Below are 13,521 nucleotides of genomic sequence, written 5' to 3'. Positions count from 1 at the left end.
AGTTCCCTCCCACATTACAAAAATATGCATATGGTAATTAAAGACTTGCCATCAGGTATGAATGTGAGTGTGAATTAGGGCTGGGCGATATGGCCTTTTTTTAATATCTCGATATTTTTAGGCCGTATCGCGATACACGATATATATCTCGATATTTTGCCTTAGCCTTGAATGAACACTTGATACATATAATCACAGCAGTATGATGATTCTATGTATCTACATTAAAACATTCTGGTTCATACTGCATTAATATATGCTCATTTTAAACATTCATGCAGAGAGGGAAATCACAACTAAGTCAATTGACCAACACTGTATTTATTAAACTGTTATTAACAGTGTTGGGTTAGTTACTGAAAACCAGTAACTAGTTACAGTTACTAGTTACTTTATTTCAAAAGTAACTCAGTTACTAACTCAGTTACTTACACCAAAAAGTAATGCGTTACTGTGAAAAGTAACTATTTAGTTACTTCTTTTTTTCTTCTTTTTTTTTTAAAGCTCCCATTAATGCCCTTTTTGCCTTCATTTCAGTACTGTTATTGCACTGGAGAATAATACAATCTGTTGATCAACTTGACATACATTTTTATTTTCCTTTTAACATAATGAATGAAAAACAGTGCAACATAAAAAGGCATTCCTCCTTTCTTTAAACTTGGACCAATGACCATTAATAAAAAACAAGTTTAAGTGCAACGTAAGAAGAAACATCATCTTCCTTGAAACATAGGTAGTGAAATAAAGCCTGACATCTGGAGTGATGCTGCTGTCTTCCACACTTGGAGCCATGGATTGTAGAATCCTTGTTTTCAGTGGCAGGATCATTGACACAGATGGTGAAGTTTCAGTGCTCAGTAGAGATGGAACACTTTTAAGCACCTGGAGGACCTCATCTGCCACTCTCACATCATCATCAGACAGGGTGACATTTGTCTTCAGGGTGTTGTGGGTCAATGCTGTGATGAAGTGAGCGCTTATAGTTCCGCTGGACGTCCACCCGTCTGTCATGAGCGCAACAGCTGATGCTCGGGATAGTTCATCCACAACTTTTTTCTTCTCCTGCTCATAAGGATCTGGCACAATCGTATTGCTGAAGTGGGTGCGCGACGGGATGTCGTAACGTGGTTCAAGCACGTTCAGCATGTGTTTAAAACCCTCGTTTTGCACAACCGAGTCTGCACTTATAAACACACCGATTCAATGGCGCTGGGCGTTCAAGCTCCTCCGTTACTCCGCTCGCCATGACCACGCTGTGTGTGGACTGAACGTGACAACTTTTTTTTGTTTGTTTCATATATCAAACCGCGGATCACCTCCCCCCACACACACACACACATAGACCGCGCCTCTTTTCTTCTCTCCGGCTTGTGACAGAGGAAGATTCAGAAGAACGCGACACCGCAGCGCTTCTGTTTCTAGCCGATACTACATCAAAAGTAACGTAAAATAACGCAGTAACGCATCATGTAGTAACGGTAACTAAATTACTGAATAAAAAAAAATAACGCGTTAGATTACTAGTTACCGCCGAAACTAACGGCGTTACAGTAACGCGTTACTTTGTAACGCGTTAGTCCCAACACTGGTTATTAAGCAGTGGCACAAACATTCATGTCATTTCCAAAACAGAAAGTGCAAAATTGTCAGTCATTTTAAAACAAGCTATTCGTGCACTTTTGTGCATGATGTCTCTAAGATGGCAAATCAAAACAACACTAAATTAAAGTGCACTTTTTGTACAGAACGCCACTACAATAGTTTAAAACAAATAAAGTGCACTTTTGTACATGATGTCACACAAGATATTTCAATAAGTGTCAAATAAAAATTAGCTGCTTAATAGGAAATCAAATTGTGTACGTCCTTCGCTATGTGGTAGGTTCCTGCGGACGTTATCTCCGTCTGTTGTTGACTATTTTTTTCATACGGTGTTGATCTGGAAATGTTTACCTCGGCATTTTGATGGTGTGGGCGTGTGGCACCGAATGGAGATGTTGACATGTGGAGGAAGCACTCTACATTCTCTAGCAGGTGACTTTTCAAATGATGCTACATATTAGCAGTAATGCTACTTTTTGTAGCAATGCTTTTTCCCCCACACATGACAAATTACGGTTGTCTGTTCGACATATTCCCACTTGAAGCCAAACCACCGCCAGACGATGGACCCCGTGCTGTTTTTCTTGGGAATTAATTCTTCCTTCATTTGTTACCAGATTCGCACCTTCTTTCTCTCGTATTACCACTTGCACCACAGCTAACTTTAGCCATGCTGCTACCTCTCTGCTGCGCGAGGGCGTATACGTATGTGACGTACGTAAGAAGGTGCGCTCGCTGTCTGTGAGAAGGAGACACAAGGAGAAGTGGGAAGAGCCTGCAGTGTAATGCCAGCAGCGAAAAGCAACTGCGTGAGAACGTATACTCGAATATCACGATAGTCATTTTCTATATCGCACAGAGACAAACCCGCGATATATCGCGTGTATCGATATATCGCCCAGCCCTAGTGTGAATAGTTGTTTTTCTATATTTGCCCTGCGATTGGCTGGCGATCAATCTAGGATGTCTTCCGCCTATCGCCTGAATTCAGCTGAGATAGGCCCCAGTTTAGCCGTAACCCTAATAGACAATTAATGAATGAAAAAAAAAAAGTTTTCAAATACACTCAACTGAAGACAGTACCAGGTTTTTATTAAGGGAGGAAGCTTTTATTTACGTTAAAGCATATATATATATATTTTTTTACAATAATGCATAATGAAATGAACCGTCAAATTGCTGGGTTGCAATCACGTGACCAATAGGCACTTTCGGGTTTCAAGCGATGGTTTAGAGTTTCATAGGTTACTGCTTATTTACCTGCATTAGTGCAGATTTGGGTGTATTTTGAAAGGTCTGGAGGCAGATATACAAGCGACCATTAAAAAATAAATAAAAAGGGACTGAGTGGATTTATACACTCCTACGAAAAATAATTTTTGAAAGATTTAAACCATTCATCATCACTAAGGCGTTACTGCTTGCCTCGACCTCACTTACAAGAACTTAAAGAAGAAAAGATAGGAGGCACATCATCATGTCTTTACATCTGGAGGGGTCCACAAATGAAGCATTAATCCATAGGAGACAATGTTGTACTCGTTCGTGCATCGTTAAGTACCATATTTAATTGACCTAACGAGTGCTGTGACGCTAATGGGAAAAAGGTGACATTTTTTTGCAGTTGATTTTTGCTACAAATATTAGTCTAATCCATCATTTCTGTTTGTTTTATGGTGTGACGTTCATATTTTATCTAATTATTTAGCTATAAATGTCCCTGTTGTTCAGCAATGTTTGCTTGCGATATCAAGATTCGTTAGGCTGTTGAGTCTTTCAGCACCTCCGAATCAGCACCTCCAAGTCAGAGTCCTTGGTTCTCGCCCGGAAAAGGGTGGAGTGCCATCAAGTACCTCGGAGTCTTGTTCACGAGTGAGGGAAGAGTGGATCGTGAGATCGACAGGCGGATCGGTGCGGCGTCTTCAGTAATGCGGACGCTGTATCGACCCGTTGTGGTGAAGAAGGAGCTGAGCCGGAAGGCAAAGCTCTCAATTTACCGGTCGATCTACGTTCCCATCCTCACCTATGGTCATGAGCTTTGGGTTATGATCGAAAGGACAAGATCACGGGTACAAGCGGCCGAAATGAGTTTCCTCCGCCGGGTGGCAGGGCTCTCCCTTAGAGATAGGGAGAGAAGCTCTGTCATCCGAGGGGAGCTCAAAGTAAAGCCAGATGAGGTGGTTCGGGCATCTGGTCAGGATGCCACCCGATCGCCTCCCTAGGGAGGTGTTTAGGGCACGTCCGACCGGTAGGAGGCCACGGGGAAGACCCAGGACACGTTGGGAAGACTATGTCTCCCGGCTGGCCTGGGAATGCCTCGGGATCCCCCGGTAAGAGCTGGACGAAGTGGCTGGGGAGAGGGAAGTCTGGGTTTCCCTGCTTAGGCTGCTGCCCCCGCGACCCGATCTCGGATAAGCGGAAGAAGATGGATGGATGGATGGATGTTGAGTCTTTCCTGCACATAGACAATTAAGCTTTTAGTTTCTGTTATGAAAATCAACTGTCAAATCTCTGTCACTTATATACTTTTCACTTTTATATCTTCTTTTTTGTCTTTTTTACTATTTATATTACTATACTATTGTGTATGCACCTTAGGGGATCTGCTCCAATTTCGTTGTTCTTTGAACCTGTTCACTGTAATAATGACAATAAAACTCTGAGTCTATTCTATTCAACAACAAAAATACGGTGGATTGGAACAACAATCACAATATCACTAACATGACGTTAGTTTATTTGCACAACTAGGTCTTCGTTGTCATATTTAGGCATAGCAAACTACAAAAGAACACAAACTAATGGGATCTATTGTCCTTTTTCAATGTTTAGTTCTGCTCTCAGACACTAATATAGCAGAGAAACACAAATCAAATGTTCAAAGTTTCAAACAAACATTTCACATAGTGACCGTTGCAGACGCGTGCATGGTCCGATTGTATTTCACAAGTCGATTTTTAAGAGCCATTTCCTTCGACGCGCTTTCGTTTTTCCCCTGACTTTATTACCTTTTTATATCGGGACTCTATGAAAGGTATTTTCTATCTCTCTATTTTAACGATTAGAACACCCAAGAACAGATCAGCAATACGGCATTTTCTGCTCAAACTTTACACTCTGTCACTTATTTTGATGCTACGCTCAAGCTGGTTGACCATCGTGTGAATTAAGCTGCGAAGAAGAAAAACGGATGTGACGTCATATGCAACCTCGAAATATTGATAATTTATCTAGTGTAATAAATAATGTATAACACATATGGTCACATAGGGAAGTTGACTAGAGCCATATTGAGGTATCATGTTTTTTGTTTTGGAGGACGTGACTTATTTTAGGCGCGGCGTTTATGATGCATTTATCAAATAGAATGGAGGCTTTGGAAGTGAAATATGTATTATCCCACTTACAATGATAAACTTTGAGTATTGAATATCATTTATGCAAGAGTTTAACCTTTTCCCATCCCTGTGTTTCTGCAGCTGTTTGAAACTGTTACATTTGAGCCTGTGCAGGAAAATAAGGCAGGTCTCCAACAGAAAATCTAATTTTTTCTCTGAACTTCCACAACCAAGGCCAAACATTTTTTTTGTCTTCTTCCTACACAGGCGCCACGCACCCGAGCTGTAAATAACCTGAGGAGGCACGCCTGTTCTTCAATCATCAAGATTTGCAGAGATTACCCACAATTTTTTTCGGTAATGGATGCCATTGGAAGCATCACAGTTTATGGCAACTATAAGGACAAATATGTTTATTCATTTGTTTTCCTGCCCTTCTTGCAGCCTTGTTTCGACATGTTTTATAATCGCATAAAGGAGATGTTCGCCAGCGACGGCCTTCTGACTTTCATGGAGAAAAGTGCAATGATGGAGTCTCTGGTGCTCATCAGTAACGAGTTTAAGGACTTTGAGAAGCAGAAGGCTTTTATAGACGAACTGTTGGCCCCTGTGATGTCAGAATGGACCTCAGACGCGATGAAGGAGTAAGTTGATAGCTTCTTCTTTAGCATTTAATGTAACGCCACTACTTTACATGTATTTCACCTTAAAGGGTGGTTTGCAACCCCGCTGCGTACATGTCCTTTGTTGGAGCGGATCAGGTGGTCAGTGAGCAGCGCACAGAGGTTGACACAGCCGGCCTCAACAGGGGGAGGGTAAGCATACGGGACAGAAAATAAATACTCCATCCCAACAAGAGCATTGATTGAGTTTTTGCCATCATTCTCTCAGCTGGGCTTCTGTTTGAACGCTGTGTTGGGTGTGGCGAAGCGGGCGCGCTGGCCTGCAGACCTGGAGGCCGCCAAATCTGGAGGCTTTGTAGTGGGTTACACTTCATCAGAAGTCCCCATTTTTAGAAACTCCTGTGCTGCCCAGTTTTTAGCCTTTCTGCCTAATCTGCTGGCTCTTGTCAGGTATGCGAATGGCACACTTTACTTCCCCTATTTGACCTAGTTTTTTGCTTCCATCTTATTTTTTTTTGCTTCCATCTCTCCACAGAACTCAAAACAGTTTGTTTATGCCAGAGAACAGAGCTCGTCTCAGTGAGACGTTCACCAGAGTGCATGAGCTGATGGACGGAGAGAGAAATCTGGTTCTTGGTAAGCGTTTTCTATTTCTACTACTTCTTAAGGGACAATACTATAGAAATGTCAGCCTGCTTGGATGAAAGACAAAACATTTTGTGAGACAAACTCAACAGTCCAGTTGCAATAGATTAAATGCCCTGAGAACACAATGACCTGGATGAATGACAATCTCCATAGACAATGTGACCATAGAAATGAAACTTGGATACAAAGTACTTTAGAGCAGTCACCATAAGGGTTATACAGCAGTATAACTTTACTATCCACTGAGAATGACTCGATAAAAGGGGTGTGATGAGATTTTGTGTCACAAGAGCTCGCGAGATCACAATGTAATGATATTTCTCCCTTATGAAAAAGATGTCTTGTAGGCAGAACAGAGTCATTATTTTTTGTATTTTTAATAGAAGCATATTTGTCTGGTTGTGAGTGAGGAATTGAAACTGTCATTATGTGCTTTGGATATACTACAAATCGAGAGTGCACAAAAGGGCTGGATCCGATAAAACTATCAATATATATCGCAATAGACATGTCATCAATACCATTAAAAAAATGTGTTCGACAAAACGATAAATACCGTATTTTCCGCACTATAAGGCGCACCGGATTATTAGCCGCACCTTCAATGAATGGCATATTTCATAACTTTGTCCACCAATAAGCCGCCCCGGACTATAAGCCGCGCCTACGCTGCGCTAAAGGGAATGTCAAAAAAACAGTCAGATAGGTCAGTCAAACTTTAATAATATATTAAAAACCAGCGTTCTAACAACTCTGTTCACTCCCAAAATGTACGCAAATGTGCAATCACAAACATAGTAAAATTCAAAATAGTGCAGAGCAATAGCAACATAATGTTGCTCGAACGTTAATGTCACAACACACAAAATAAACATAGCGCTCACTTTCTGAAGTTATTCTTCATTCGTAAATCCTTCGTCTTCGGTGTCCGAAGTGAAAAGTTGGGCAAATTTACGATCCACTGGCAGATGTTGGCGTCGTCTGGCGCTGCCTCCTCGTCTTAGTGAAGGTGTGTTCGCCTTCTGTCTTCCATTGTTCCCACGCAGTTAGCAGTCTAGCTTCGAATGCCCTGTTGACACCAATATCTAGCGGCTGGAGGTCTTTTGTCAATCCACCCGGAATGACGGCGAGTATTGAATTAAGCGCGTAAGCGTGTCTCTCAATGTGCTGTTATGAGCTAGCAAATATAACAACTACACTACCCAGCATGCAACGATAGTTACGAGCATGCGCGGTAGCCCTGAGAAGTTCCCACGCAGTTAGCAGTCTAGCTTCGAATGCCCTGTTGACACCAATATCTAGCGGCTGGAGGTCTTTTGTCAATCCACCCGGAATGACGGCGAGTATTGAATTAAGCGCGTAAGCGTGTCTCTCAATGTGCTGTTATGAGCTAGCAAATATAACAACTACACTACCCAGCATGCAACGATAGTTACGAGCATGCGCGGTAGCCCTGAGAAGTTCCCACGCAGTTAGCAGTCTAGCTTCGAATGCCCTGTTGACACCAATATCTAGCGGCTGGAGGTCTTTTGTCAATCCACCCGGAATGACGGCGAGTATTGAATTAAGCGCGTAAGCGTGTCTCTCAATGTGCTGTTATGAGCTAGCAAATATAACAACTACACTACCCAGCATGCAACGATAGATACGAGCATGCGCGGTAGCCCTGAGAAGCGTTGTTGTATGCTGGGAGTTCGAATGTGGTTATGAGCACGCTGTGAGAAAACGTTGAGAACTCAGTTAACACGCCTCGTCTGCATTATTTATAATTAGACAGACAACACACTTAATAGGAGCCATTTTGGGGTCTTTACATAAACACACAAATGGAAATGAAACGTCACATATCCCAGCATGCACCGCGCGCTTCTTCTACGGGGAAAAAAGATGGCGGCTGTTTACCGTAGTTGCGAGACCTAAACTTTATGAAAATGAATCTTAATATTTATCCATATATAAAGCGCACCGGGTTATAAGGCGCACTGTCAGCTTTTGAGAAAATTTGTGGTTTTTAGGTGCGCCTTATAGTGCGGAAAATACGGTATGTACAGCACTAGGGCTGCAACAACTAATCGATTAAAATCGATTATAAAAATAGTTGGCGATTAATTTAGTCATCGATTTGTTGGATCTATGCTATGCGCATGCGCTGAGGCTACTTTTTTTTTTTTAACCTTTGTTTATAAACTGCAACATTTACAAACAGCTGAGAAACAATACCGTATTTTCCGCACTATAAGGCGCACCGGATTATTAGCCGCACCTTCAATGAATGGCATATTTCATAACTTTGTCCACCAATAAGCCGCCCCGGACTATAAGCCGCGCCTACGCTGCGCTAAAGGGAATGTCAAAAAAACAGTCAGATAGGTCAGTCAAACTTTAATAATATATTAAAAACCAGCGTTCTAACAACTCTGTTCACTCCCAAAATGTACGCAAATGTGCAATCACAAACCTAGTAAAATTCAAAATAGTGCAGAGCAATAGCAACATAATGTTGCTCGAACGTTAATGTCACAACACACAAAATAAACATAGCGCTCACTTTCTGAAGTTATTCTTCATTCGTAAATCCTTCGTCTTCGGTGTCCGAAGTGAAAAGTTGGGCAAATTTACGATCCACTGGCAGATGTTGGCGTCGTCTGGCGCTGCCTCCTCGTCTTAGTGAAGGTGTGTTCGCCTTCTGTCATCCATTGTTCCCACGCAGTTAGCAGTCTAGCTTCGAATGCCCTGTTGACACCAATATCTAGCGGCTGGAGGTCTTTTGTCAATCCACCCGGAATGACGGCGAGTATTGAATTAAGCGTGTAAGCGTGTCTCTCAATGTGCTGTTATGAGCTAGCAAATATAACAACTACACTACCCAGCATGCAACGATAGTTACGAGCATGCGCGGTAGCCCTGAGAAGCGTTGTATGCTGGGAGTTAGAATGTGGTTATGAGCACGCTGTGAGTAAACGTTGAGAACTCAGTTAACACGCCTCGTCTGCATTATTTATAATTAGACAGACAACACACTTAATAGGAGCCATTTTGGGGTCTTTACATAAACACACAAATGGAAATGAAACGTCACATATCCCAGCATGCACCGCGCGCTTCTTCGTCATCCACTGTTCCCACGCAGTTAGCAGTCTAGCTTCGAATGCCCTGTTGACACCAATATCTAGCGGCTGGAGGTCTTTTGTCAATCCACCCGGAATGACGGCGAGTATTGAATTAAGCGCGTAAGCGTGTCTCTCAATGTGCTGTTATGAGCTAGCAAATATAACAACTACACTACCCAGCATGCAACGATAGTTACGAGCATGTGCGGTAGCCCTGAGAAGCGTTGTTGTATGCTGGGAGTTAGAATGTGGTTATGAGCACGCTGTGAGTAAACGTTGAGAACTCAGTTAACACGCCTCGTCTGCATTATTTATAATTAGACAGACAACACACTTAATAGGAGCCATTTTGGGGTCTTTACATAAACACACAAATGGAAATGAAACGTCACATATCCCAGCATGCACCGCGCGCTTCTTCTACGGGGAAAAAAGATGGCGGCTGTTTACCGTAGTTGCGAGACCTAAACTTTATGAAAATGAATCTTAATATTTATCCATATATAAAGCGCACCGGGTTATAAGGCGCACTGTCAGCTTTTGAGAAAATTTGTGGTTTTTAGGTGCGCCTTATAGTGCGGAAAATACGGTAATCAAAATAATAGCGGTGTAACGGTACGTGTATTAGTATCGAACCATTTCGGTACGGGGGTTTCGGTTCGGTGCACCGAACGAGTTTCCACACGGACATATTAAGTAGCGTACTGCACATTGTGTAAACCAGGGGTGCTCACACTTTTTCTGCAGACGAGCTACTTTTCAATTGATCAAGTCGTGGAGATCTACCTCATTCATATATATAATTTATATTTACTTATTTATGAAATATATGTTTTTGTTAACAAGTTAAAGGTGTTTAATGATAATGCAAGCATGTTTAACACATAGTTAATATTGTTAAAAAAACTAAAGGTGTTTAATGATAATACAAGTATGTTTAATACATATAGTTAATATTGTTAACAAGTTAAAGGTATTTAAAGATAATGCAAGCATGTTTAACACATATAGTTAATATTGTTAACAAGTTAAAGGTGTTTAAAGATAATACAAGCATGTTTAACACATATAGATTCCTTTCTTTCATGAAGACAAGAATATAAGTTGGTGTATTACCTGATTCTGATGACTTGCATTGATTGGACAGTGGTGCTGATACGTCCGCATTTTCGAATGGAGGAGAAAAAAAGTCCTCCTTTCTGTTCAATACCACATGAAAGTGGTTGGTTTTTGGCATCTTATTTGTCCAGCTTCCGTACTCCTTTGTATACACTTTACAAGAAATACATTGTCGGCAAACTCCGTAGCTTGCTAGCTTGTGCACGCCAGCTTTCTGAGAGTCTTATTTTGTTAGCGCAACTGTGCAGTCGGTCTTTGGAGTTTTGACGACAGGTACGGCGCCAGAGTCTGTTGAAATAAAGTGTTTCTCGCCTTCCTGTCGGTAATTTTACTGAGCTGGTAGCAGCCAGCGTCATCTCAGAAGACCCTCGGGTGCCGTGAATGTCAATCAAGTGACGAAAGTGACGTCATAGTGAAGATTTATGATCGCTCATTTTTAGGACTATTTTTTTAATGCCTGGCTGGTGATCGACTGACACACCCTCCGAGATCGACCGGTAGCTCACGATCGACGTAATGAGCACCCCTGGTGTAAACAATACTCAAAATGCCGGACATTTGAGGCATTTAAGAAACTCCGCCCTGACAGCTCTGCAAAAGAGGACATGTCCGGTGAAAAGAGGACATATGGTCAGTCTATCCTAACCCGTTAGCTGCTAGCATGCTAGCAAAAGAGGACATGTCCGGTGAAACCGGGCTAGGTCCTGACCATACATCTTCTTGTCACCGGACATGTCCTCTTTTGCGGGGCTGTCCGGGCGGTGTTTCTTAAATGCCTCAAATGTCTGGCATTTTGAGTTAGGGTTGCGTGTATTTTCAATGTACGTTCAGGGTTAAGAAGGTTAAAAACAAAACAAATTGCGTGCACAGCAGCATTCGTGAGGGAGGGGAAGAGACAGAGAGAGCGAGAGAGTTGTGATAAACGCGCATGCGTCGTCAGGCTCTGCTTTTTATCGATAGATTTATCAGATTTAATTTTTTATTATCTATACCAGGGGTGTCAAAAGTGTGCATTTTTGTAACATTTTCCTTGTTTTATTTGGCAAGTTGAAAGAACATGCGCCAGTATGCTGGTTTTTCCCCCCAATAAAATACTGCAAAGGATAGAAATGTAGTTTGTCTCTTTTATCCGATTATTAATCGATTAATCGAAGTAATAATCGAAAGATTAATCGATTATCAAATTAATCGTTAGTTGCAGCCCTATACAGCACAGGCCAAAAGTTTGGACACACCTTGTCATTCAATGCGTTTTTTTAATTTCCATGACTATTTACATTGTAGATTGTCACTGAAGGCATCAAAACTATGAATGAACACATGTGGAGTTATGTACTTAACAAAAAAAAAAGTGAAATAACTGAAAACATGTTTTATATTCTAGTTTCTTCAGAATAGCCACCCTTTGCTCAGTTTACTGCTTTGCACACTCTTGAGCTTCAAAAGGTAGTCACCTGAAATGGTTTTCACTTCACAGGTGTGCTTGAAGCTCATCAAGAGAATGCCAAGAGTGTACAAAGCAGTAATCAGAGCAAAGGGTGGCTATTTTGAAGAAAGTAGAATATAAAACATGTTTTCAGTTATTTCACCTTTTTTTGTTAAGTACAAAACTCCACATGTTCATTCATAGTTTTGATGCCTTCAGTGACAATGTAAATAGTCATGAAAATAAAGAAAACTAATTGAATGAGGAGAAAGTGTGTCCAAACTTTTGGCCTGTACTGTATATATATTTTTTGGTCTGAAGAAACCAGAAGTTACGAAGCAAGGTTTGTTGCATGAACAAAGGCACTCGCGCTCTGGTAACCAAGCAAAACAGAAAGTGATCACTGTGCAACGGGTAGCAATTAATCACGTAACAGTATCTAGTTTGGTTGCGCCATCTTGCTGTTAATTTTCTGCATGGAGTGAGAAGAGAAACCTAAAATGAGTGCTGCAGAGAAAAAATAAATTGTTGATAAAACAGGAAATGTCACCTCAACAGTATGGCAGTTTTTTGGAATTTTTAAAAACGGACCGTACGGTAGTTCTCATCTCTTCTCAACCCTTGTCTGTTCTCCAATCAGGTATACGGAAGCAACAAGGAGGAACTAAAGTGGAACTAAATATAAAAAATGTGCTACTTTGAATTAATAGTAATTTGGTCCAATAATATTTAACTAATAATTACTCCATAACATAAATTCCTTTACATACTTAAATAACAATAACAGACCAAATTAAATGTTACACAGTCACAATTTTATGGCACTAAACCTACAAAAAAATAGTTATTTTCAGGTTTCTCTGTTTACATTAACAAAAATAGTTGCACTATTTTGTTACACTTTGTTCAAAATGATTTACATATTACTTATTTTTGCATCTTCATTTTAAGAGTGTGAGAATGTGATTTTAGAATTTTTTTAGATAGCGTTTTCCATGGTGGTGTTGACAATTCCTTAATTTTCTGCCCTGATTGAATAGATTATAATCAGAGTAAGGTTACATTGAAAAACATTTTTTTTTTACATTTAATATATTTTTCTCTTAGTCCCTATTTTTGATAGGTCATAAAAATTATTGATATGGACCAATATAGCCCTAGTAAGCAAACAGAGCAAGCAAACATAGCTAGCTTAAGCATTGCCCGCCCCAAGGAGATGCACGGACGCTCTCTTTCATTTGAGTTCCAGAGCCAATATTCCGCGTGTATGTCCACGCAGGCTTAACTGCCACTCATGGAAGCCAAGACGAGACAGAAAAGCACTCAGGACACACTGGAATGCTTCCCTCAGCAACAAAACACCAATCCAGAGATACGACAATACAGCCAAATCAGTGATGCACTCATAACAGCTGCAATATCAGAAATGCAGTAGACCCCCGCGAAGCTCCTCAAAAAAGACAAATTGGTACAGCAACTTACAAACTCAATTGGTTCCATGACCAAGCTCAAAACACTCCTATCTCAAATCCTTGTCGCCTATTGAAATTAATGTAATCGTTGCTTGCCCCCCCCCAAAAAACAGCACAATTTTAACTTATAACATTGTCTTTAAAAAAAAAAAAAGAACTTTTAGATAATAAATATTCTTT

General features: G+C 40.9%; 1 protein-coding gene across 1 annotated transcript in view; it reads left to right on the top strand.

Moving 5' to 3' along the window:
* The window catches only part of xpo5 (exportin 5), a 49,266-nt gene that overhangs the window by 21,204 nt on the left and 14,541 nt on the right, over positions 1-13,521 (top strand). The window contains exons 17-22 of the mRNA XM_061940585.1: positions 5,085-5,126; positions 5,211-5,300; positions 5,388-5,587; positions 5,656-5,758; positions 5,835-6,016; positions 6,102-6,202. Of these exons, the coding sequence (XP_061796569.1) occupies positions 5,085-5,126; positions 5,211-5,300; positions 5,388-5,587; positions 5,656-5,758; positions 5,835-6,016; positions 6,102-6,202 (718 nt within the window). The remainder of the gene's footprint in view (positions 1-5,084; positions 5,127-5,210; positions 5,301-5,387; positions 5,588-5,655; positions 5,759-5,834; positions 6,017-6,101; positions 6,203-13,521) is intronic.

This window comes from Nerophis lumbriciformis, linkage group LG02 (assembly GCF_033978685.3).
Source record: "Nerophis lumbriciformis linkage group LG02, RoL_Nlum_v2.1, whole genome shotgun sequence".
In the NCBI taxonomy this organism is placed as follows: Eukaryota; Metazoa; Chordata; class Actinopteri; order Syngnathiformes; family Syngnathidae; genus Nerophis; species Nerophis lumbriciformis.
This window is presented reverse-complemented; position numbering and strand designations above follow the sequence as displayed.